The sequence below is a fragment of the Oncorhynchus nerka genome, linkage group LG7, assembly GCF_034236695.1.
Source record: "Oncorhynchus nerka isolate Pitt River linkage group LG7, Oner_Uvic_2.0, whole genome shotgun sequence".
Lineage (NCBI taxonomy): Eukaryota > Metazoa > Chordata > Actinopteri > Salmoniformes > Salmonidae > Oncorhynchus > Oncorhynchus nerka.
This window is the reverse complement of record NC_088402.1, coordinates 57,239,918-57,265,262: the sequence shown is the minus strand read 5'-3', so window position 1 is coordinate 57,265,262 and position 25,345 is coordinate 57,239,918. Positions and strand designations below refer to the sequence as shown.

The window sequence follows — 25,345 nt, the reverse complement described above, 5'->3', positions numbered from 1 at the left end:
GTGAAAGGAAGTGTTACCAGTGACAGTCACTTGTTATGGTACACAAGCATTGAATCATACTGACACCTTGTATTCTCCTCTCATTGGTGCACTCAGAAAAGAGGAGGAGCGAGCAAAAAAGGAGAAGGAGAGTGAGGAGAAGACGGAGCAGGAGCGACTACGGACCCTGGGTTACGACGAGAGCAAACTGGCGCCATGGCAACGGCAGATCATCCTAAAGAAAGGAGACATAGCGAAACCGTAGACATGGCACCCCCAGGTCCTTGCCCACATCAACCTCCCTGTCCAACCCTCTGCACCTTCATTGTAAACCCCCCCAACCCAACTACCGTGAAGACCCTAAGTCTTGAATCATACACACTAGCTTACTTTACGTCAAGTTGTTTAACATGACACTTTGTAGAAAGTTCCCACACATTACCGTACACTACCACAACCTTGCTCAATGTTGGGCTCTCTTGTGGGGCATTGTGGGAAAAGTAGTTTTTTACTGTGGTGATTACATCTGTCATGGCTAAATGTCCAGCCATTTTTCCTAAATGTCCAGCCATTTTTCCTAAATGTCATCTGTTTTCCTTGCATCTGCCACACCCACTACTTACATTGATAACTGAGCTCTTAAACTCAACTGTTGTAGGCTACTGTATGTTTGCTTTTAGTATGGAAAGTGTCATGGTCAACGTAATAAGCAACAGCTTGTTAAACATAACCTTCACTAAAGTGTAATTCAGAGTGCAATGACGCAGCGATGCAATAGTCCGGCATCCCATTGTGACATAGCTACGAGGCTCTGAGGTTACCGTCCGCGGGGGACGTACAGCCCAAATGCGCACCTCCCCCATAATTCCCAACCAACGCGGCTCGTCGTACACGTCCTCTATTCATTTGAATGTGTTGATAGTTGGAGAAATTGCTTGAGCTGTGCTGAGAATTTGAAACTGAGGAAAGCCAACGGTCCAATATTCTAGAACACTGCTGTGCATACACATACACGTTTTGGACTCCGATAGATGCTTAAGACTTAAATATTTGTTTTCCTATGACAGCAGGCATTTCTATACTGCGTATATCCTAATCTGCATTTAATGCACAAAGACATGTAATCAGGCCATTCTACGTAAGGATGCTATTTCTCACCGAGCCCATCTGAACTGCAGAGATATTATTGAAACAGATGGGAAATTGATAGAGGTCCCTCCTTTACATGTTGTAATTTTTTTCAGTGGACAATGAATATCATGGTTTATAACTGCAACCATAAACATTTTAAAAATGGGTTTAATTTAGCTAGTTCTGGAAAGCGTAAATCATCTTAAATGAATAATTAATACATTGAGCATATAACCCTTTTTTATTTTTTTCAATGAATGTCGCTAAATGTAAAGTTATTGTGATCATGGTGAATTGTTTGTGTCTTGCATATTGTGTCTTATGGATGTCATCATTGTCTGAACACCCCAGACCACATTTCACAACCACGCCAAGAAATATCCATGCAACTTTGAAAAAATACTATTTAGCAAATCTCTTGAGTTCAACAAGCAAACATGTTTTTTTTTAAAGTGATCTGGAAAATATTAGGGGCACAATCGTAACAGAAGTCTGACCAGCAAACTGAATGTTGCAAAAGTCCCCAAAATACATCAGTGACTCCTGTCCTGTGACCTATATCTGGTTTGCCCCAGTAAACCTTGGAAGTTAATATTTTATGAACAGATCCCTTTACTAGAGGAGAATGTTCTCTCTCCCCCCTCCCTCTCTCTCCTCTGTGTGTGTGTCTGAGAAACACAAGTCCTCGTGGATGCCCTTATTCTTTGTGTGTTCTCCGGCTAAAATGAAACACTCCTTCAATTATGTTGCTGTGTATAATACCATTATGTGGATCACAGGAAAATGTTGGCTTTCTATTCTTTCTCATTGTTTTCCTATTCACCTACATTATTATTTTCAATCCACCTACAGGTTTTAATTTAGGCAAATTGTGTTTTTTTTGTTGCCAGGGGACCAAACTAAAGGTAACTCGGGCATCATCTTTCTCAGAAATGACCATAGACGCATTGTAGGTTTTATAGGTTGGTAGACTGTGCACTGTAGTTGTTGTGGCTAGAGTTGTTGGACCTCAGAAATGTGCCAGATGTGTCTTTCTGAATGTGTATATAACAAATATATGGGAACCCCTCAATGTCAGAAAATGTGCTGTAGGTTTACTTTGTATATTTTGGGTGTATCAAACATATACATTACATACATAATATATTAGGAAGTGCATGGTCCTTTGTTGAGAAATCATTTGGAAATATTCAATTCATTGGATGCCATATTGATGTTGAAATTTAAAACTATGTAAACGTCATTGCCATTAGAAGATTTTCTATACATAAATACTGTATATAGTAACCCTCAATACTTGTTTCATTGTTCCAAAATTGCATGATATTACAGTTCTCAGCCTTGCTTACATAGATTATTGCTTCATTAATGTAAAACTATATTTTCAGACTGTCAAATGGAATTAAATAAATAAATTACAATTTACTGCAATCTTTGATCTTTTTCAGTTGATTCTCTACCACTGCCTTGCACATGTAATATAGCTGTAAACACACTAGATGGCACCCCAGTCATATAGCAAACTCTTCACCAGAACAGGGGAGACCTTTATCCTGGAGTTGGCCCCTAGAGCGGGAGGACAATAGGGGTTATATAAGGGTCTGTAGGCTTACTAGTCAGTCAAAACATACATCTGTGCGATTTTCAGTCGTTCATTGGCCATTTCAACTAATGAAAATATCAATTTACGTTATAAGAATGTGATTTACAGTATTATAATACTTCCCCATCATAATACGAAAAATGAGAATCTACTCCATTGTTTTGGTTTCCATAAGAGATTTGTAAACACATTAGGGATAGCTTCAAAATAGGTGGTAAATAATGTTGTCATGCAATATAACTTTTAGCACAGAGACTGCTATTTCAAGTGGAATTTGAGTTTGAAAATGTAATGAAATGCACCTTGTAGGGCAGGCTAAACCCTATTGCTCTTTTGTTTATGTAGGTTTATTGGTGGGTCATATTTTATGGGTAGACTAAACAAGCTAATTTGTAGCTTCAAATTATGTTGTAATTGTTTTTCTCTCAATTTAATCCACTGACAAATGAAATTCAATTTCAAAGGGATAATCTATCAATTCAGTTACATTGCAATGACTTCATATTTAACAAATGCTTCTCTGGAAAATATTCTCGCTGTTTTGACAGCAGATTTAAGGTCGCGTTCACCTGCTCAGACGTTGCAAGCGTCAATCAACGTTTGCGTGTTACGTTATAGACTGTGTCATCCACTGACAGATTGCTCTAACATATATGGTTAGCTGACACTTAAAATACCTATCCAGGCATTGTAAGATCTGGTATGCTTCAGCAACGTCTGGGCAGAGGAACGCGCCCTCACACACCTGTAGTGACGTTGCATGCACAGATTGATGGGCTCTGTTATATATGCAAACTGAGGAGGAAGAGAAGGAAAAGCAGTCTACACGAAAGTGAGTCAATTTAACCTACTTTTTTTTTTTTTTTTTTGATTCCGCGACTGTTTTGCTTGACACATGCAAGATATATAACACGTAGTTGTTTGGAAGATGACCATTTTTTTTAGTTGGACAGGTACAGTAGTACTACATTTATAAATCGTTTTTAATTGCTTTTAGTTTAGAGCTGTCGTGGACGGTGTGAGTGCGCGACGCTCACATTCCTTTCTAATCAACTTATAAACGGTGAAGTTTTCAGGAGGTGCACCCACCGTGCGTAGGCTATTGTTTTATTGAAATTATGAACATAAAACACGAATATGTGATACATGGGTGTGTTACAAATACTGCATCGATACACTTATTCGTATGTTTGTCCCTACAACGTTGTCTTTGCAAATTATAGGCTAGCTACCATATTGAGATCCCATAGGCTACAGCAAACTACGCGTATTTACCATACTTTCATTCTAACTTTAAAAAAGAAAGAAGTGTACAGTCATTATGATTTATAAACCTACAGTTACACAATCTACCTGTGTGATAGGTTTGGGTGATGCTTGGCTGCAGTGAAAGTCGTTTTTCCCCCAAGGCTATATATGCGTCTGTAAAGTAGGCTACTCGGTTTATTACAAACTGTTATAAATGCAGTTCAGTCAGTTCACAGATTTGTGTTGGGGGGTATGTAGAGGGTATGCGGTGAGTCATGGGTTGATTGCTATGTTATTCCGTTGGGAACGGGCACAGTTAAAGTTGCAATATGTAACTTTTTGGGCGACACGACCAAATTCACAGAATTGTTAGTTATAGATCTACCATTCTACTTGAAAGCAAGTCTAAGAAGCGGTAGATCTATTCTGTGCTATTTCTATGCTTACCATTTTTACGTTTTGTTTTTTGCATCTTTTTTTACTTTCGGTTTCAAACGGCTGAAAATATAATTCACAGCGGTTTAGATGGTACAATAATTCCCTACACTAGTTTATTTTGTCACAAACTGAAATTAGGCGAACTATTGGCGTTTTAGCAACCAGGAAATGGCGGAGCGATAGAACAATAACACAGATATTTCACCTGATATATAAATGTGAAGCATTTGCTTGGCGTTTCCACTCACTACCAAATATGGTAGTGAGAAAACCCCAGTCGCCGGTAGTGGGAGAAGATTGAAGGAGATTCGTTTTGGCCGACATTCTGCGAACAATGAAACATTTGATCTCCGTACAAATCTGCTATGAACAGAGTGGACTACTTTTTGTAGACTTTACCCGTTGCCAAAGTTCTACAAAATCGCAATGTTTAGAAGGAATCCAAAGGCGAATTGAGTTATTGCACACATGCACTTTACACAGTAGGCGTTCCCGAACGGAAATATGCAGATGCATGTTAGGACGGGCCAATAGGATCTCAAATTCAATATTTTTCTTGATCAAATAACATAGAAAAACTATTTTTGCGCAGTATTCATTTAACATCCTTACAAACCACTTAATGTAGAAAACTAATTAATCTATATCCAATCAGAGTATCAAGCCAATGACACATTTTCCAAACGCTGCTGTAACCACGTGTGTTCTGGCTCTGACCCAACCTATTGGTTTCTGGGACCAAACAGAACTGTTAGAATGTGTTTGTTCTATAAATCGTTGGGGTGGTACTCAGATGGGTAGTGCTATCTGGGATCCTTGGGACATGCCTACCCTAAACCCTACCCAAACTTTAACCCTTACCTAACCCCAACGTTAACCCTTAGGTAACCATTTTACACTGAACAAAATATATATATATATATATATATATATATATATATATATACCTTCAAAAGCTTATTTCTCTGTTAGTGAGCGTTTGTCCTTTCCCAAGATAATCCATCCACCTGATAGGTGTGGCATATCAAGAAGCTGATTAAACAGCATGATCATTACACAGGTGCAGCTTGTGCTGGGGACAATAAAAGGCCAATAAAATGTGCAGTTTTGTCACAACACAATACCACAGATGTCTCAAGTCCAACCTCAAACCACATGTAACTACACCAGCCCAGGACCTTCACATCCGGCTTCTTCACCTGCGGGATCATCTGCGTGTTTGCACAACTGAGCATTTTCTGCTCAAACTGTCTAAGGGAAGCTCGTCTGCGTGCTTTTCCTCCTCATCAGTCTTGACCTGACTGCAGTTCGGTGTCTTAACTGACTTCAGTGGGCAAATGCTCACCATCGATTGCCACTGGCACACTGGAGAAGTGTGCTCTTCATGGATGAACCCCGGTTTCAACTGTACCGGGCAAACGGCATGTATGGGTGAGCGGTTTGCTGATGTCAACGGAATGCCCCATGGTAGAGTTATGGTAAAGGCAGCCATAAGCTACGGACAACGAACACAATTGCATTTTATATATGGAAATTTGAAAGCACAGAGATACCGCTACGAGTTCCTGAGTCCCATTGTCGTGCCATTCATCCGCCGCCATCACCTCATGCATGGCCCCATGACGCAAGGATCTGTAGGCAATTCCTGAAAGCTGAAAATGTCCCAGTTCCTCCATGGCCTGCATACTCACTAGACATGTTACCCATTTGAGCATGTTTGTGATGCTCGGGATTGATGTGTAAGATAACGTGTTCCAGTTCCCGCCAATATCCAGCAACTTCACACAGCCATTGAAGAGTGGGACAACATTCCACAGGCCACAATCAACAGCCTGATCAACTCTATGCGAAGGAGATGTTTCGCACTGCATGAGTAAAATGGAGGTCACACCAGATACTGACTTATTTTCTGATCCACGGCCCTACCTTAAGGTACAGTGCATTCGGAAGTATTCAGACCCCTTCCCTTTTTCCACATTTTGTTAAGTTATAGCCTTATTCTGAAATTGATTAAATTATTATTTTCCCCTTCCTCAATACACCATAATGACAAAGTGAAAACAGGTTTTAGATTTTTTGCACATTTAAACAAACAGATACCTTATTTACGTAACTATTCTGTTTTTTTTTTTTTTTTTTTTTGCTATGAGACTTGAAATTGAGCTCGGGTGCATCCTGTTTCCGTTGATCATCTTTGAGATGTTTCCACAACTTGATTAGAGTCCACCTGTGGTAAATTCAATTGATTAGACAGGATTTTTAAAGGCACACACCTGTCTATATAAAGATCCCACAGTTGACAGTACATGTCAGAGAAAAACCAAGCCATGAGGTTGAAGGAATTGTCTGTAGAGCTCAGAGACAGGATTGTGCCAAGGCCCAGATCTGGGCAAGGTACCAAAACATTTCTGCAGCATTGAAGAAAAGTGGCCTCCATCATTCTTAAATGGAAGAGGTGGTTCCAAACTAACTCTTCCTAGAGCTGAGCAATCAGGGGATAAAGGCCTTGGTCAGGGAGGTGACGAAGAACCTGATGGTCACTATGACAGAGTTCCTCTGTGGAGATGGGAGAACCTTCCAGAAGGACAACCATCTCTGTAGCAATCAGCCTTTTATGGTAGAGTGGCCAGACGGAAGCCACTCCTCAGTAAAAGGTACATGACAGCCCGCTTGGAGTTTTCCAAAAGGCACCTAAAGAACTGACCATGAGAAACACGATTCTCTGGTCTGATAAAACCAAGATTGAAGTCCTTGGCCTGAATGCCAAATGTTACGTCTGGAGGAAACCTGGCACCATCCCTACGATGAAGCATGGTGGTGGCAGGATCATGCTGTGGGGATGTTTTTCAGTTGCAGGGACTAGGAGGCTATTCGGGATCAAGGCAAAGATGAACAGAGCAAAAGTACAGAGAGATCCTTGATGAAAACTTGCTCCAGAGCGCTCAGGACCTCAGACTGGGGTGAAGGTTCACCTTCCGACAGGGCAATGGCCCTAAGCACACAGCCAAGACAGCACGGGAGTGGCTTTGGTACAAGTTTCTGAATGTCATTGAGTGGCCCAGCCAGAGCCCAGACTTGAACCCGATCGAACATCTCTGGAGAGACCTGAAAATGGCTGTGCAGCGACGCTCCCCATCTAACCTGACCGAGCTTGAGTGTATCTGCAAAAAATAACGGGAGGAACTCCCCAAATACAGGTGTGCCAAGCTTGTAGCGTCATACCCAAGAAGTCTCGAGGCTGTAATTGCTGCCGAAGGTGCTTCCACAAAGTACTGAGTAAAGGGTCTGAATTTGCAAACATTTCTAAACCTGTTTTTGCTTTGTCATTATGGGGTATTGTGTGTAGATTGAGGGGAATTCAAAATAAACATTTTTGGAGTAAGGCTAATGTAACAATGTGGAAGAAGTCACTGTCTGAATACTTACCGAATGCACTGTACAAACTAACTCAGTAAATCTTTGCAATTGTTTTCATATTGCTTTTTATATTTTTGTTCAGTGTACACTTTTAAACTTTCAATGTGGTAGGGACGTCCCAAGGACCCTACTCAGATCCAGACTCATTGTGGAGAAGGAACTAATGTCCATGGTAGTGGCGTAACGTTTGGCCGGTGCAAAGAGTTTGGGTAGCCAGGGAACATCGGTTGGCTAGTTGTCTGGCATTTGTGCGGGAAATTCAAAGCAGGACATTCACTTTCAAAGCAGTATCTATTTCCACTCATAATTACCACATTCCAGAGTTTGTAATCTTTGAGACCTAGTGAAACAAACTTTTATTTTTATAGTTGCATTCAATTGCAAAACTTAACCCCTACCTGGCTCCAGTTGACATTCCTGTATCTGTCCCAACAGTCTCTATGCTGCTATGGTAGCCTTTTGCTGATGCTGCAGAGAGAACCAAGCTCTCAGGCAGGCAGACGTTGAACCACCGGGACCACGGACGAGGAATGTCCAACAGACAATCAGACGGGTCCATGGGCGACCAGACCTCCCTCCTGCTGGAGCAACGCTTCTCTTCCGACCTGCAGCTGGACTGTGACTCACTGGACAACCACCATGGCCAACCGCAGGGCTCGCCCACGTCCCAGGCCGAGCCCCCATTGGCCGACGGCTCTATGGGGCGGAAGCCGGTGGTCCTGAGCACTCAGAGTGTGGCGGCGCGGAAGCTGGGCACCCAGCAGCTAATCCCCAAGAGTCTGGCGGTGACCAGTCGGCCCAGTAAGCCCCGCCACCACACCACCGTGGTCACCTTCCCCTTGGGTCTGGAGGCCGACTCCACCACCTCCTCCTCCAGGAGCCGTCACTCTGCCATGGAGCCTGATGCATCCTGGGAAGACTACGACAGTGACGGGAATGGCTTCGCATCGAGGAGGAACCGCAGGAACCAGTCATACCGGGTGGCGGTGACCAGCCCTGACATGGAAGCCATTGCTGTGAACAACTGGGGCGCGAACACGCTCATGCCTGTAAAGGAGGACAGCAGAGCCTCCAGCCCAGGGCCGGCACACCTTCCCGGACGCAAGGCAAGTGTGAGCATGTCGCTGGCTGAATTTCACCTCTAGCCCCCTGCTATCCCCCAGCGGTAGGCAACCCTGGTCCTGGTGCTCCTCAGGCACTTTGTTTAAGATTGCACATGTTTGCTTTAGACCTGGGAGACCAGGTCTGTTGGCTATTGTCAATCACTGAAACTGTGGGAGGAAACTTCTGTGGTTCTGGAAGGGATAGTTGTATTGAACACCTCATTTCTCAGTGTGTCTATTCAACAACCTAGCTGTCTTGAGTCATCAGTGCCAAAGTGCTCGTGATAAGTCCCTAAGTTAGAAGCCATCTTTTTAGTTAGCGAGGTCAAATTTCCAGGACCGCTTCCCGTGCATAAACTGTTAGTGCAGGACTTCCTCGACTGACAACCCTATGGTTTTAACATTGAGCAAAACATACTGACCAAATTGAGAGGGCTCCATGTTCTTCTGTGGAGGCCCTCTCCCACATTCATTCCTCTGTGACGATGTTCCCCAACTGGTGGCGCGTGGGCCAAATTTTTCCCGGGGCGGGTTATTTTTTAAAATATTTTTTGGGGCGGGGGGGACAAGACTGTATGAACACCAGCAAATCAGCTCCAAGTGATTTTATCTTTTCAAAGTATTCCCACACATAATCGTGAGATATACTGTATGTGATTGTATACCAACGTAAGCGAGGTTTGAAATGATGTCTTAGCCAAATATTATATGTTTGGGCTTTATGCAGTCTGCAAATGATTTGTAATTATGTTCCCGGCCCCCTGATCATCCGCTCAAGAAGAAATCATCCTGTGGCTGAATCGAGTTGATGATGCCTGTTCTATGATTAACTCATGTTTCCACCATCTCCTTTCTAGAGAACCTTGGGGAGAAAGAGGAACCAGAGGCACGGGGGCTCATTCAAAGACGGTACTTATGTGTCACTACTCCCAGCTGACGGGGCTTTGCCCCTAGAGATACAGATGACTAGTCATGCCAGTGTATTTCTGCATAATTTTGCAAAAGAGCAGAAACAGACTGGCACCCAGGCTAGCAGATGACTGGAAAAGATCAAATGACAAATGTTAGCCTCTTGGTTATTCAATACATTTTTTAAATATGGGAAAGTCGGGATTAATCAAAATCCAGTTCATGAATCTAATTGCGCAATATTTCTTCTTTCAATATTTCTTGTCATTTATTTTCAATTAACTTCTTGAAGTTCAAATAATAGAATTGGTTGACCCTCATTCCTGGTTAGCATGTGGCTTCGTTCTGCAATGAGCCATTGTTTAGACAGATGGCTCGTTGCGGAAACTTCCGTAGCCTTGCGTCCTTGATCAACCAAATCTAAACTACTCAGTTTCACCAAAATAACGTTAGAGGCATATCCAGTATTTCTAGGAACAATAATTATGATTCGTCGGGTTGAATGTGTCCTTCGCTATCAAATAAGCATTTAAAACTCGTTTTTTATCCAGGGTCTCACATTTTCCACATGTAAAAGTGGGAGATACTCGTGTGCCTGTGTTCTAGAATGGACAATGGCATCCCACAGGCAGAAAATGGGGAAACCCTGGATAAAAACGTTTTTTAAACGCTTATTTTATAGCTAAGAAAATATTCAACCCGACAAATCGTAACTATTGCTCCTAGAGATACTGGATATTTCTCATTAAGTACGTTAACATGCACACTAATAATTCAATATTAAACTGATTATGGCAGAAGGCGGAGTATGGTATTAGTCATGTAAGCGCCTTGATCTGCTTATCTTAATCACGTTAAGGTCATAAAGTAAACATGCTGATTTTTAAAGCACCTAGTTTTCTGAGCAATCTTTTGAATTATTAGGACATGGTACTGGAACGCTTAATCAGCTGTATATTTGATCTATGCACATGCCAGCACCGGTAGCGCAATCGTCGCTCTTGTGTGCAATTAAAGTGAGTGCGGAAAAACGTATATGCATCTTAAAATTTGTATGTGAGAACTATTTTCCTACTCCAAATCAAATAGTATCGCAAAAATAACATGGTCATTGTGGTAGAAAGCTAATGTTTTGCATGTATCAGAAGGCACATCAGTAGCCTGATTTCAGATGTGCTATATACAGGCTTGTTCTTCTTGCAAAGCATGTAACGTATATTAATCAGACTATCCACAATAATCGTATTATTGTGTGCATGTAACCATGCTGAATGTGTCAAATGAAGTGTTCTTAATGACAGTGAAGTGAGGACTTGAAGTTCTAGAAACATTTTCCATGTCAGTATCACATGACTACAAAAGCCATTTCAACATTGCATGGAACAATAAAGTTATTCCAATTCGTTTCTCTTGCCCGTAGATCCTCGGCTGTACCAGGAGATCACGGAGCGGGGGCTGCAGCCCACCACTATTGCGGATGATGATGACTTTGTCCACGTGGAGCCACCTGGGGAGGACCAGGCCATCGTGGTAAAGAGCTACAGGCCAGCGCAGGTCACCTGGAGCTCGCTACAGCAGGTAAGCAGGGAGGAGCAGAGGGGTCTTCCAGGCCAGTGGGGACTGGTAGGGGCACAGATGTGGGGTCCGAACCATGACAGCAGATATCTGTGTGACTGTGCATCAACACTGAACTTCGGCGTGGATCATACGCTTTAAAGAAGGCAGTAAAAGGGATGGGTTTCTGAAATTTGAACCCAATCTTAATTGTTTTGTGGCTGTCTTAGAATTTTAATTCAAGCGTTACAGAAAGCCTTGTGAAGTAAACATGCATTGATTGCGTTTATGACAATGTGGCCTAAACATCCTAAAATAACTTGCACTCTTCGATTCAACTTAGTCACAATATATCACTCAGACTTAAAATTAAAGATTTTAGGAACAGAACTGTTATCATTTTCCATTTAACTTTGTATTCTTGCCTAGTTCCATAAAGACAAATATACAGTTTTAGAATTGAACACCACCTTATTTATTTGAACCATTATTTATGAATGAATTCAAAACAAACTCGCCTGACAGTATTGGCCATTTCATTAATAGAGCCTCAATACCATCATAACTCTGCATTTTACAACATGTTCAGTGCAATTGCATTCCCATATGGATACAACTGTCTGACTGCGTGCTCTGTGATACTGCTTAAGCAACCTATTACAGTTAGGTCCATAAGTATTAGGACAGTGACAATTTGCATGATTTTGGCTCTGTACATGAACGCAATGGATTTGAAGGGAAACAATCAAGATGTGCTTTAAGTGTAGACTTTCATCTTTGTCAATTATTGTCTGAACCGTGTAGGAATTACAACCATTTTTGTACATAGCCCCCCAATTTCAGGGGCTCAAAAGTAATTGGACTAACTAACATCCCAGAAGTCTGGAACCCATAGCATCACCAGTTGCTGGGTTTCTTCCCTGGTGATCCTCTGCCAGGCCTTTTAGTGCAGCTGTCTTCAATTCATGCTTGTTCTTGGGGCATTTTGCCTTTAAGTGAAATGCATGCTCAATTGGGCAGGTGATTGACTTAACCATTGCAGAACATTCCACTTCTTTGCCTTAAAGTATTGGGTTGCTTTTGCAGTACGCTTCGGGTCATTGTCCATCTGCACTGTAAAGTGCCGTCCAATGAGTTTTGTAGCATTTGGCAGAATATGAGCAGTTAAAATGGCCCTAAACACTTCAGAATTCATCCTGCTGCTTTTGTTAGCAGTCACATTATCTATAAATAAATACAAGGGAACCAGTTCCATTAGCAGCCACACAATTCCACGCCATAACACCCCCTCCACCATGCTTCACAGATGAGGTGGTATGCTTTGGATTATGAGCAGTTCCTTCCCTTCATACTCTTCCTATCATTCTGGTACAAGTTAATCTTTGTCTCGTCGGTTCATGGGATGTTGTTCCGGAACTGTACAGGCTTTTTAAAAATGTTTTTTTGGCAAACTAATCTGATCTTCCTGTTTTTGAGGCTTCCCAATGGTTTGCATCGTGTGGTAAACCCTATTTATTTACTCTGGTGACGTCTTCTCTTGAATGTTGACTTCGACACAGATAGTCCTGCCTCCTGGAGGATGTTCCTGATGTGGCCAACTGTTGTGAAAGGAGTTTTCACCAGGGAAAGAATTCTTCTGTCATCCACCACAGTTGTTTTCCGTGGTCTTTTTGGTGTTCCTGAGTTCACCAGTGCGTTTGTTCTTTTAAGAATGTACCAAATAGTTGATTTGGTCACATCTAATGTTTTTGGTATCTCGTTGATGTGTGTTAGATTTTTCAGCCTAATGAGGGCTTGCTTCACTGGCAGTGACAGCTCTTTTGGATTTCGTATTGAGGGTTAACAAGCAACAGATTCCAAATGCCACACTTACTCAACTCTTAACCTTTTTGTCTGCTTACTTGTAAGTGAATAAATGAGGGAATAAAACACACCTGGCCATGTAACAACTGAGTAGCCAATTATCCAATTACTTTTGGTTCCTTAAAAGGGGGGGGGGCACATATAAAGAGTGCTCTAATTCCTACACCATTCACCCGATTTGGATGTAAAAGTCTGCACCTTCAGCTCATATTCATTATTTAATTTCATCTCCAATATGCTGTGGTGGACAGTTAAAACAATAACTTGGTCAATGTCCAAATATATATGGACCTGACTGTATGATGTAATTACAGCCAGTTTATGTACTAATCATTTTGCTGTAAACATCTTCCTCTGTCTCAGGTGAAGGATAACGACATTCTTCAGATGATCTCTGCTGAGGAGCGGAAGCGACAGGAGGTAAGGGACTCTGTGTTTTTGAGTTTACAGCAGGGTCTCTGAGAGTGCCTGCTCTGGGACTCTTCTATTGGTAGTCAGAACACACTATTGTCTAAATATCAAAGTCCACCCGGCCTGCTCTTTGTGTGCTAAATGCAGCCACTCCCTCCATTTGTTGGCTGCCTTAGTCCCTCCACTCCTGCTGGCTAACCCTGTAATGTCAATAGTACGATCACCCTTCTCAAAAGCCTTAGAAGCAGCTAGCTGAGCTCCAAACTAGATTTATCAGTGATACATCTTCTGTAAGGCAAATGCGTATATTTTATTGCATTAGTGTCCTTTGGAAGCAACAACCATTGTAATGTACAGGCATGGCTCTCTATTGTGTATGAATTGGACATGGTCCATTCAAAATGGTAAAAGATGTGTAACATTTTGTTCCAATACAAGTTGGGAACACATAGTAGATGTCATTCAAATAAAGTTTTCTTAAAATAGTTTCACCTTTCAGTGACCTTTTTGGTTTCCAAACAAGTGGCCTTTGCATCCCATTCACAATATTATTATCCCATTTAATCCTTTACACATCTTGTAAGGTTATTTCACTATAATAGTTTACTCAAGGGACGTGTCTGCGAATGAAACAAACAAAATGGCGATGCTACGTTCTCTACCATTGCTGCTGTTTGCTAATTATTGTCGTTAGCAATATGTGTCCAGTTGTATCTTTGAATGCTGAGATGCTCAGACCTTTGTATATGTATACCACTATATTTGTAAAGACACTAAACAAAAATATAAATGCAACATGTAAAGTGTTGGTTTCACATGAGCTGAAAAAAAAAATCCCAGAAATGTTCCATATACACAAATGCTTATTTCTCTCATTTTGTGCACAGATTTGTTTACATCCCTGTTAGTGAGCATTTTCTCATTTGCCAAGATAATCCATGTGGCAAATCAAGCCGATTTTAAACGGCATGATCATTACACAGGTGCACCTTGTGCTGGGGACAAAAGGCCACACTAAAATGTGCAGTTTTGTCACACAACCCCATGCCACAGATGCCTCAAGTTCAGAGAGCGTGCAATTGGCATGCTGACTGCAGGAATGTCCACCAGAGCTGTTGCCAGAGAATTTAATTTCTCTACCATAAGCTGCCTCCAACGTCATTTTAGAGACTTTGGCAGTACATCCAACCGGCCTCACAACCGCAGACCATGTGTAATCACGCCAGCCCAGGACTTCTATATCCAGCTTCTTCACCTGCGAGATTGTCTGAGACCAGCTACCCAGACAGCTGATGAAACTGGGGGTTTGCACAACCGAAGAAGTTCTGCACAAACTCAGAAACCGTCTCAGGGAAGCTCATCTGTGTGCTCGTCGTCCTCGCCAAGGTCTTGACCTGCCTGCAGTTTGGAGTCGTAACTGACTTCAGTGGGCAAATGCTCACCTTCGATGGCCACTGACACGCTGGAGAAGTGTGCTCTTCTCGGATGAATCCCGGTTTCAACTGTACTGGTCAGATTGCAGACGGCATATATGGCGTCGTGTTGGCGAGCGGTTTGTCAATGTTGTGAACAGAGTACTCCTTGGTGGGGTTATGATATCGGCAGGTGTAAGCTGTAGACAACTAACACTTGCATTTTATTGATGGTAATTTGAATGCATAGACATACCATGACGAGATCCTAAGGCCCATTTTCATGCCATTCATCCGCTGCGGTCACCTCCTGTTTCAGCATGATAATGGACAGCCCCATATCCCAAGGATCTTTACACAATTCCTGGAAGCTGAAAATGTCCCAGTTCTTCCATGGCCTGTATACTCCCCAGACATGTCACTCATTGAGCATGTTTGGGATGCTCTGGGTCGACGTGTATGACTGATGACTGCGTGTTCCAGCCCCCCCCCCCCCCCCCCAATATCCAGCAACTTCGCACAGCCATTGTGGCATGTTGTCTCACTCTTCAATCAACCGCCTGATCAACTCTATGCAAAGGAGATGTTGAGCTGCATGAGGCCATGGTGGTCATGCCAGATACTGACTGGTTTTCTGATCCACACCGCTACTTTTTTTATTATATATATTTTTTATATCTGTGACCCAACAGATGAATATCTGTATCCAGTCATATGAGATCCATATATTAGGGCTTAATGAATTTATTTCAATTGACTTATTTTCCTTTTATATGAACTGTAACCAGAGCTGTTGCGGTGACCATATTACCGCCACACTGGCAGTAATGAGTCATGACCGCAGTAAAATTCCATGTGACTGTTGAATCATGCAATCTCATTTTATGCACTTTGGACATGCTTTGGTTGTACCCAACTTGTCATTAGGACCTGGCGGTCATTAGCCTGGTACTCAGGGCTCTATTGTCCCGCTAAACTCTCTGACATCAATGTAAATGCATTTGAAAATCACATTAAACACTAATCAAAACAGCAGGCCTATAGTACTTTTGCAACTCCCTCACTGTGATGATCAATTTGAAGAAAAATCTTCAACAGCAGGTTGAAACGGTGTAAAACATGTTTTTTGTTTTTGTGGATGTTTCAAAGCCTAACACAATGAAATAGACAGCGCTTTTTAAGGTGATTAATTCAAAACCTCCATATGCTTATGAGCCCAAGCCCCAAAATATACTCCTCCAAAGACTAACATTCAAGTAATCACATTGAGTGTGGACTGTAGTCTTATTATTATTATTATGCATACTGGATTGACTGGTTACCTTATGCTACACTCAAATGTCTATACACGAGTCTGGGAAAGAACGTATAGCCCTAGGTTTGTTGATTTTGCAGGGTTTGCCTACAATTAGTGAATTTGATTTTGAATAGCCTAGTAATAGGGATTGTAAAAAATATATTTTCATAATGAATTGGGACATTCCTATAAGCTATACAGAATATCTCACCACCATTCATCTCCTCTCCTTTATTCCTTTGAGTGCACAGACGGGCTGTCAAACAGTTTAGTGAAATGTTTCATTGTGAAAACATGTAACTGCACGACAGGAATATCAGTGGTTGATGCATGTTATTATTTCTCAGCTGCTCATATTAAGCACATGCTCCGCTATGAAACGGACTTGCGGAAAAGCCATTCTAAATGACTATGTAAAATGATTTTCAAAGACAAGATTACGTTGAAAATAGACGGTCAAAATATGATCACTTTTTTTTGCTACTTTCTCAAATCAATGGCTTATAATCGCATCATGCAGCCCAAAGAATATCTTCGATCAAAACATAAAAGGTTTATCATTTGCAACGGAGTTATTCTGCAACTTTAATTTAGCATATAGGACCTGTTTCAAATTATCACTTTTACGCTCAACATGGCCACTTCGTATGTGCACTTGCTCTGTAATGGGAAAAATACCCTTTCAATTTCATTGTTAAGTTGAATTCCATTCTTCTTACAATAAAATTGTCATGGGACTTATAAGTATATCTTGTCATCTTATGGCACATAGCCAGATAATGTAGGCCAACTCCTATTCTGTTCTTCTTAAATGCATAATGTTTCTTTAGACCTGAAAAAATGATGGATTTATTGTGATGTGTATATTAAATTGATTTGTTTTACTTTTTAAAATGTAGATGGCATGTAGCAGCTGCTTGTAGATGCTAAACCTGTTTTTGTTCATTAACGGTCAATTTACAGAAACTGGCAGTCTCTTGCATGACAATAACCAGCTCGCCACAGCCCTAACTCAGTAAAGTCTTTGTTGGATTTTTGAAATATTTTTGTTTACTAGTGTTCATTGCACAATACAGGTCTTCTTTTTGGGATTCACCCTGCTATATAAGGGGCCTTTTTCCCCCACTGACATTCTCTCATGTGGTTTTGGCAGGCCATATTTGAGATCATCACCTCAGAGTTCTCGTACCTCCACAGCCTTGGCATCCTGGTGAGGCACTTCAAAGGGAGCGAGGCACTGCGGAAGACCATAACTGCCACCGAGCACCACCATCTCTTCTCCAACATCGCTGTCATCGAAGGTGTCAGCAAAAGGTACTACATTTCTCCGGACTCCAGTTGGAGACTGCTGGGTTAGGATGGTCTCAGTATGAAGGTCACAACATTTCTATCTGGCCTTCAATTGGAATAGTGAGGTTATTTAATGGCAAACGGGTCCGTAGCCTATATACAGTACCAGTCAAAAGTTTGGACGCATTGACTCCTTCAAATGTTTTTCTTTATTATTTTACTATTTTCTACATTGTAAGAAAATGGTGAAGACATCAAAACTATGAAATAACACATGTAATCATGAAGTAACCAAAAAAGTGTTAAACAAATCTAAATATATTTGAGATTCAAAATAGCCACCCTATGTCTTGACAGCTTTGCACACTGTTGGCATTCTCAGTTGTGTTGGTGCAGGTACAGCCAACTAGCACAATTTATATTGTCAAAGTGATACGCTATATCGTCATAAATAATGTCCCGATGTGTAACTATCGATTTATTTGTATCACTAATGCATAATAGTCAGAGTTGCGCAGTTGGCTGAAGCACAACCATATCTGGACTAGGCTAGCACTAGGAGATCTCACCATAAGCATCAAATTCCACAAACCGAGCAGCTGGAGGCATTCAGAAATGCAGGCTGAGGCTGAAACAACATATTGCTTGACCCTCAGCTTTAGGTTATTGTTAGTCAGTCAAGTCCTTCATTACTTATGTGACTTTGATGGTGGAAATAATTATTTCATTTATCTTGCTCGATCTCCGAGAAACTACAGGCCATCCAAAGAGTGGATTTGCATCTTATCTGAGGTTCAATGAAGTCTAGCAGACCTGGCTCTTCTAGCTAGGACTAGTAACACAGACATACCTAGAGCAAAATTATTGTTATCAATGTTTTGGAAATGCTTGTATGGACAAACATTGACACAACATTGTAACATCTGTGAATAAAAATTAAAAATCTGTCAGTAATTAAATACTGTACTGTTATTCCCATTTTAGATTTGGTTGTTTGCCCAGCTTAAAAGGTTCACAATGGGTTCATTTAGGCTGCCTTTACACAGCTGGACCAATTCTGATATTTCTTTCACTAATTGGTCTTTTGTCCAATCGGATCAGCTCTGAACAAGATCTGATGTGATTGGTCAAAAGACCGATTGGTGGGATATAAGATCAGAATGGGCTGCCTGTGTAAACGCAGCCTCCGATGGAATTTGAACAGGAGCAAGTCTCCTGGAAGGACTCACGGCGCGTGTTTAGACACGCTGGCTCAACCGGTTCTACTGCCTAGTAGGTCAGGTGGTATTCAGCAGAGCTTAATAATGATGTTGCGTTCAAGACTACATTGTTATTGTTACTGCTGCTTTTTGAATGAAAATGGATCTAGTCTCTGTCAATGGCAATTGCACAAATCGTTATGCGGCTGCCCACAGTTAAAATTGAATGGAAAGTGCACAGTTCTAATGAAACTGATGGGTGGAACTTGTCTTGACAGGGTTTGCTCGACTATCGTGTGGTAGTGTGTGTGACATTGCTGCTTCAGTTGAGCTGTTGTTTTGGGTGTCAGTTTACTCAAGGTTTGTCAGCAAAAAATGGGTGGGGCTGGAAGTAACAACTGTAGCTTTATTATCTACTGGCACATTGGAAATTGAACTGTTAGAAGCTAGGGCTGGGTGATATGGCCAAAATATCACAGTATTTAAAACGTTTTTAGTTTTTGAATAATAAGTTCTACATTTGCTTTGAGTAGTAAGTGATCCTAGGGTGGTAGAACACGCATTCTAAGTGATATCAATGAGTCTTTCTGCATTCTGATTGTTTTATACTGTTCAATTCAACTTCAACCAAAACAAATTTCAGCACTTAATTGCAGTGGTGTACCCAATTGTCCTACTTGAGTAAAAGTAAAGATGCCTTAATAGAAAATGACTCAAGTGAAAGTCACAAAGTAAAATACTACTTGAGTAGAAGTATGGGTTTTAAATATACTTAAGTATCAAAAGTAAGTGTAAATAATTTCAAATTCCTTATATTAAGCAAACTAGATGGCACCATTTTTATTTGTTTTAATTTACAGATAGCCAGGTGCACATTCAGACATCATTTACAAACAAAGCATTTGTGTTTAGTGAGTCCTCCAGATCAGAGGCAGTAGATAACCAGGGATTTTCTCTTAACAAGTATGTGTGTGAGTGAATTGGACCATTTTCCTGTTCTGCTAAGCATTCAAAATGTAAGTACTTTTAGGTGTCAGGGAAAATGTATGGAGTTAAAAGTACAGTATTTTCTTTGGGAATGTTGTGATGTAAAAGTTGTCATAGTCAAGTACAGATACCAAAAAACCCAACTTAAATAGTACTTGAAAGTATTTTTACATAAGTACTTTACGCCACTGCTCAATTGAGAATTTCCACACTGCCACGTAGGACTGCACGATATGGGCAAATAGTCTAGGACTTATTTTTAACCAAATGTTGCGATTTGACTTGTGAATTAGAGCAAAACTGTTGGCATTATAGAACTAGAATGACTATTCTATAATATAGCCAGCAGCATATACCACTGCTGGCTTGCTTCTGAAGCTAAGCAGGGTTGGTCCTGGTCAGTTCCTAGATGGGAGACCAGATGCTGCTGGAAGGCCAGTAGGAGGCACTCTTTCCTCTGGTCTAAAAACAATATCCCAATGCCCCAGGGCAGTGATCGGGGACACTGCCCTGTGTAGGGTGCCGTCTTTCGGATGGGAAGTTAAACGGGTGTCCAGACTCTCTGAGGTCATTAAAGATCCCATGGCACTTATCGTAAGAGTAGGGGTGTTAACCCCGGTGTCCTGGCTAAATTCCCAGTCTGGCCCTCAAACCATCATGGTCACCTAATAATCCCCAGTTTACAATTGGCTCATTCATCCCCCTCTCCCCTGTTCTCATTTGCAGCAATGACCTGGGGAATAGTTACGTGTTCTCAGTCAACTTAGCTGGTAAAATAACGGATAAATTAAAAAATACAGTGTGCGACGACAACCAATTAAAATGCCAGGGAGGAGTTATTGCGACAGGGTAGGATCTAGTGTTGATATTTGTTTCCTAGGGGAGCCTATAAGCTTTGGCTACATTGCATGTTTTCTCTTAGCTACTTCATGTAGCTAACATGTTCTTGCTTTGCATATTCCTTTGTTTTAGAAGATACTGTTGCACAAACGACATGCTGATTTAGGTCTACACCATCAGACTGTATTAGCTCGCTATGTTTGCTCTTACTCAGTACATTTATTAGCTAGCTATTAGCATTAGCGGCTCACAAGATTTAGGGCAACTTGCTAAGGAAAAGACAAACTAGCAGTGTCATTATAGAACGCTAGTGGATTTATATTAAGAAGTTGACCATGCAGACTGAACGCAAGTGTCGTGGTTGAGGAACATCAAATGCGTTCCTTGAGTGACGGGACGTAGCTAGATCTGTGTGCAAAGCGGCGCGGAGAGAGATGACTCAAGTTTATTTAACTAGGCAAGTCAGTTAAACATTCTTATTTACAATGATGGCCTAGGAACAGTGGGTTAACTGCCTTGTTCAGAAGCAGAACTTATTTTTTTTACCCTGTCAAGGATTCGATCTAGAAACCTTTCGGTTACTGGCCCAACTCTCCAACCGCTAGGCTACCTGCCGCCACAAGTAGCGAAGTAAAGTACACATGGCATATCACATTTTAACAAACCAAACATTCAAATACCGGTATAGAAGGTAAAGTAAAAATCCAAACCATCCATTTCCGGTGTATCATAAAATACGGTATACCGCCCAGCCCTAGAAGTAATACATCATTGGCCTTACTAGCTTAGCTAATTTTGTTTTGATTTCTTTGAATGCTTTCCTGGCTCACATTTAGTGTAGTAGACACTGGTATTTTCATTAATGTGCACTCTGAGATAGTGGAACATACATTTTATTACCACCTTATGCCTTTTTTGAAAGCGGACAAACTGTTTTTACATCATTTGCGATCTCCAATATCGGTTCACGACCAAATAAAATCAATGTCCTCCCCCCATCCACCCAAGTCTTTAGATCTGTTAATTATGACATGGTTTTTCAAACTGGGTCCTGGTCCCCCCCCCCCCTTTTCTCTAGCACTGATTTTCAAATAACCAACCCATCAACAAGTTTTGATTATTTGAATCCGCTGTGTTGTGCTAGGTCAAAACCCAAAATGTGCACCTGGGGAGGCCCAAGGATGGAGTTTGGGGAAACCCTGTATTATGACATGCTATCAGTCTCATCAATCAAAAGATCACAAGCTCCATTTTCAGGGCAGCACTAAGAGGTCAATTACAACCTTTGCACAATGCTGCTGCTGGCTGCGTTTGGAATATTCTCCATGTAACTGCTTTTGCGGTTATTATTAAACGCCTGCTCCGGTACAGTAGCTCTTATGGTTAGAGAGGGAAGGGAACAGTTATGCATGTGTTCTGTTCTCGACAGGTTTTTCGACGACCTTGAAAGGCGTCACCATGACAACGTGGTGATCCGGGACATCAGCGACATAGTGCAGAACCACGCCGCCCACCACTTTGAGCCCTACATAGTGTACTGCTCCAACGAGACCTTCCAGCAGAGGACGCTGCAGAAGCTGCTGTGAGTAGGGGACAAATTAAGGGCCTTGTTCGAATACTTCAGAAATGCATCCTTCAAGTACAGATCTGTAAGAGATTGGTGAGAGTACACCCATCCATTCAAACTAATTGAGCTCTGTGATTACATCAAGTAAGGTTGAAAATAAGTATGCATTTCTGAAGTAATCGAACTGTGCCAATAACAGAAACCCTGATTTTTAAAATAATTTTAACATGCATCCCTTTGTCCTCCTTTCCGTAATCAAATCACCAAATATAAATGGAAATCAAGTTTTCCACTACGTAGGTTATACCAATCCAGTCATGTCCGATCAGTGATTGGGCTAAGTATTAAAGGATTGTTGATATGATTCAAACATTACTTATATTGGCTTCCTTAATCTTCTCTCCTTGTGTGCGTCTCTCTCAGAACGAGCAACACTGCTTTTAAGGAGGTGCTGAAACGGATTGAGGGGAGTGGCGAGTCCCAAGGTCTGCCCATGATCTCCTTCCTCATCCTTCCAATGCAGAGAGTCACCCGGCTGCCGCTGCTATTAGATGTAAGTCCCTCACGATTCCTCTGATGGGAGTCAACAAGGTGAATCCCAAAAGTCTGTCTTGATTCCTCACATCCTCCTTTTCAAAACGTCAAGGGTAAGCGAGGAGAAAATTAGGTATTCCTGATCTTGTAATGTCCCTCAAGGAGAGTGCTCTGTGAGATTCAAACATTGCTGAATTGCTATGACACACTGCAGAGAGGCCTTGGGCGCACCCTAATGGAGAGATTTGACACCAGACCAATAATAGTCGAAGCCCTGCCACTGGTATAGGAAAGGGTTCTCCAACTCCAGACCTGGAGAGTGCTGCTGGGTCTGCAGGCTTTTGCGCAGCACCAACACTCATTCAACTAGTTGATTATTTGAAACCGATGCGTTAGTGTTGGACTGGAATGAATTCCTGCACACCCTGTACATCCACAGGGCCAGCATTAGAAACCCCTGTTGTAGATGGATTGGGTATCCGTACGGACAGGAGTCTCTCGTCGATGTGACCCGACTAGGCTATTACTATAGGTCCTAGAGGTATTCATTGTTCTATAAGCAGATTCCTAGGGTAAAGCAGTTGCGATGTCTGGTATCCAGGGGTTGAAATCCAGACGGGCAATTGTAGGTGGTTCTATAGTATTTGGGAGCGCCTCCCTTCCCCAACATCATCCATCTCTCTCTCTCTCCCACTCAGACGATCTGTCAGAAAACTCCAGACACAACGGCGGAGCACTTTGCTGCAGTGTGGGCCCTGAAGGCCATCAGTAAGGTAGGCTGCTCCACAAACCCTGCATATTCATTGTTGCGTCCGTCCTTCAACATTTCTAAATGTCAACCTTTTTGAACGCTTCACAGGGCCGGAAACAGGCATCCATTTTGATTTATACATCTAACTTAATTGCGCATGGTGTATTGTTGGTATGTTGCAGTACTGCTACAGCTGTACCCTGGTGCTGTAGCAACTTACAATGCATTCGGAAAGTATTCAGACCCCTCGACTTTTTCCACATTTTGTTACGTTACAGCCTTATTCTAAAATTGATTGAATTGTTTTTGTTCTCCTCAAGGTACATGCAAAAATAGGTATTTAGACATTTTTGCAAGTCATTACAAATAAACTGAAATTACATTTACATAAGTATTCAGACTCTTTACTCAGTAATTTGTTGAAGCACCTTTTGGCAGCGACTACAACCTCAAGTCTTCTTGGGTATGACTCTACAAGCTTGGCACACCTGTATTTGGGGAGTTTCTTCCATTCTTCTCTGCAGATCCTCTCAGGTTGGATGGGGAGCATCGCTGCACAGCTATTTTCAGGTCTCTCCAGAGATGTTCAAGTCCGGGCTCTGGCTGGGCCGCTCAATGACTTTCAGAAACTTGTCCTGAAGCCACTGCTGTGTGCTTAGTGTTGTTGTCCTGTTGGAAGGTGAACCTTTGCCCCAGTGAGGTCCTGAGCACTCTGGAGCAAGTTCTCTGTACTTTGCTCCGTTCCTCTTTCCCTCGTTCCTGGCTAGTCTCCCAGTCCCTGCCACTGAAAAACATCCCCACAGCATGATTCTGCCACCACCATGCTTCACCGTAGGGATAGTGCCAGGTTTCTTCCAGATGTGACGCTTGGCAATCAGGCCAAAGAGTTCAATCTTGGTTTCGTCAGACCAGAGAATCTTGTTTTCATGGTAAGTTCTTTAGGTGCCTTTTTGGCAATCTCTAAGCGGGCTGTCATTTACTGAGTGGCTTCCATCTGGCTACTCTACCATAAAGGCCTGATTGGTGGAGTGCTGCAGAGATGGGAGAACCTTCCAGAAGGACTACCATCTCCACAGTGGAACTCTGGAGCTCTGTCAGTGACCATCAGGTTCTTGGTCACCTCCCTGACCAAGGCTCTTCTCCCCCGATTGCTCAGTTTGGTCGGGCGGCCAGCTCTAGGAAGAGTCTTAGTGGTTCCAAACATCTTCCATTTAAGAATGATGGTGGCTGTTTTCTTGGGGACCTTCAATGCTGCATACATTTTTTTGGTACCTTTCTCCAGATCTGTGCCTTGACACAATCCTTTCTCTGAACTCTATAGACAATTCCTTCAACCTCATGACCTGATTTTTGCTCTGACATTGCACTGTCAACTGTGGGACCTTTTTATATAGACAGGTGTGTGTGCGCGCCTTTCCAAATCATGTCCAATCAATTGAATTTACCACAGGTGGACTCAAAGTTGTGGAAACATCTCAAAGATGATCAATGGAAACCGGATGCACATTAGCTCCATTTTAAGTCTCATAGTAAAGGGTCTGAATACTTATGTAAATGTATTTCTGTTAATAATAAAGTGGCAAAAAAAATCTAAACCTGTTTGTGCGTTGTCATTATGGGATATTGTGTGTAGATTGAGCTTTTATTTAATCAACTTAGCAAAAAAAGAAACATCCCTTTTTCAGGACCCTGCCTTTCAAAGATAATTTGTAAAAATCCCAAACTTCAGATCTTCATTGTAAAGGGTTTAAACACTGTTCCCCATGCTTGTTCAATTAACCATAAACAATTAATGAACATGCACCTATGGAA

General features: G+C 41.8%; 2 protein-coding genes across 3 annotated transcripts in view; both read left to right on the top strand.

Moving 5' to 3' along the window:
- The window catches only part of espn (espin), a 98,774-nt gene extending 96,233 nt beyond the window's left edge, over positions 1–2,541 (top strand). The window contains 1 exon segment of the mRNA XM_065020660.1: positions 97–2,541. Coding sequence (XP_064876732.1) covers positions 97–244 — 148 coding nt within the window. The 3' untranslated portion in view covers positions 245–2,541.
- Positions 2,542–3,438: 897 nt separating this feature from the next.
- Positions 3,439–25,345, top strand: part of arhgef16 (Rho guanine nucleotide exchange factor (GEF) 16) — a 35,312-nt gene continuing 13,405 nt past the window's right edge. Inside the window, exons 1-9 of one of the 2 annotated variants that reach the window (XM_029664235.2) lie at positions 3,439–3,545; positions 8,252–8,922; positions 9,777–9,828; positions 11,249–11,406; positions 13,609–13,665; positions 17,519–17,679; positions 22,111–22,263; positions 22,672–22,801; positions 23,481–23,555. In XM_029664235.2, the coding sequence (XP_029520095.1) occupies positions 8,347–8,922; positions 9,777–9,828; positions 11,249–11,406; positions 13,609–13,665; positions 17,519–17,679; positions 22,111–22,263; positions 22,672–22,801; positions 23,481–23,555 (1,362 nt within the window). In that variant the 5' untranslated portion in view covers positions 3,439–3,545; positions 8,252–8,346. The other variant, XM_029664236.2, reaches the window with a different exon arrangement.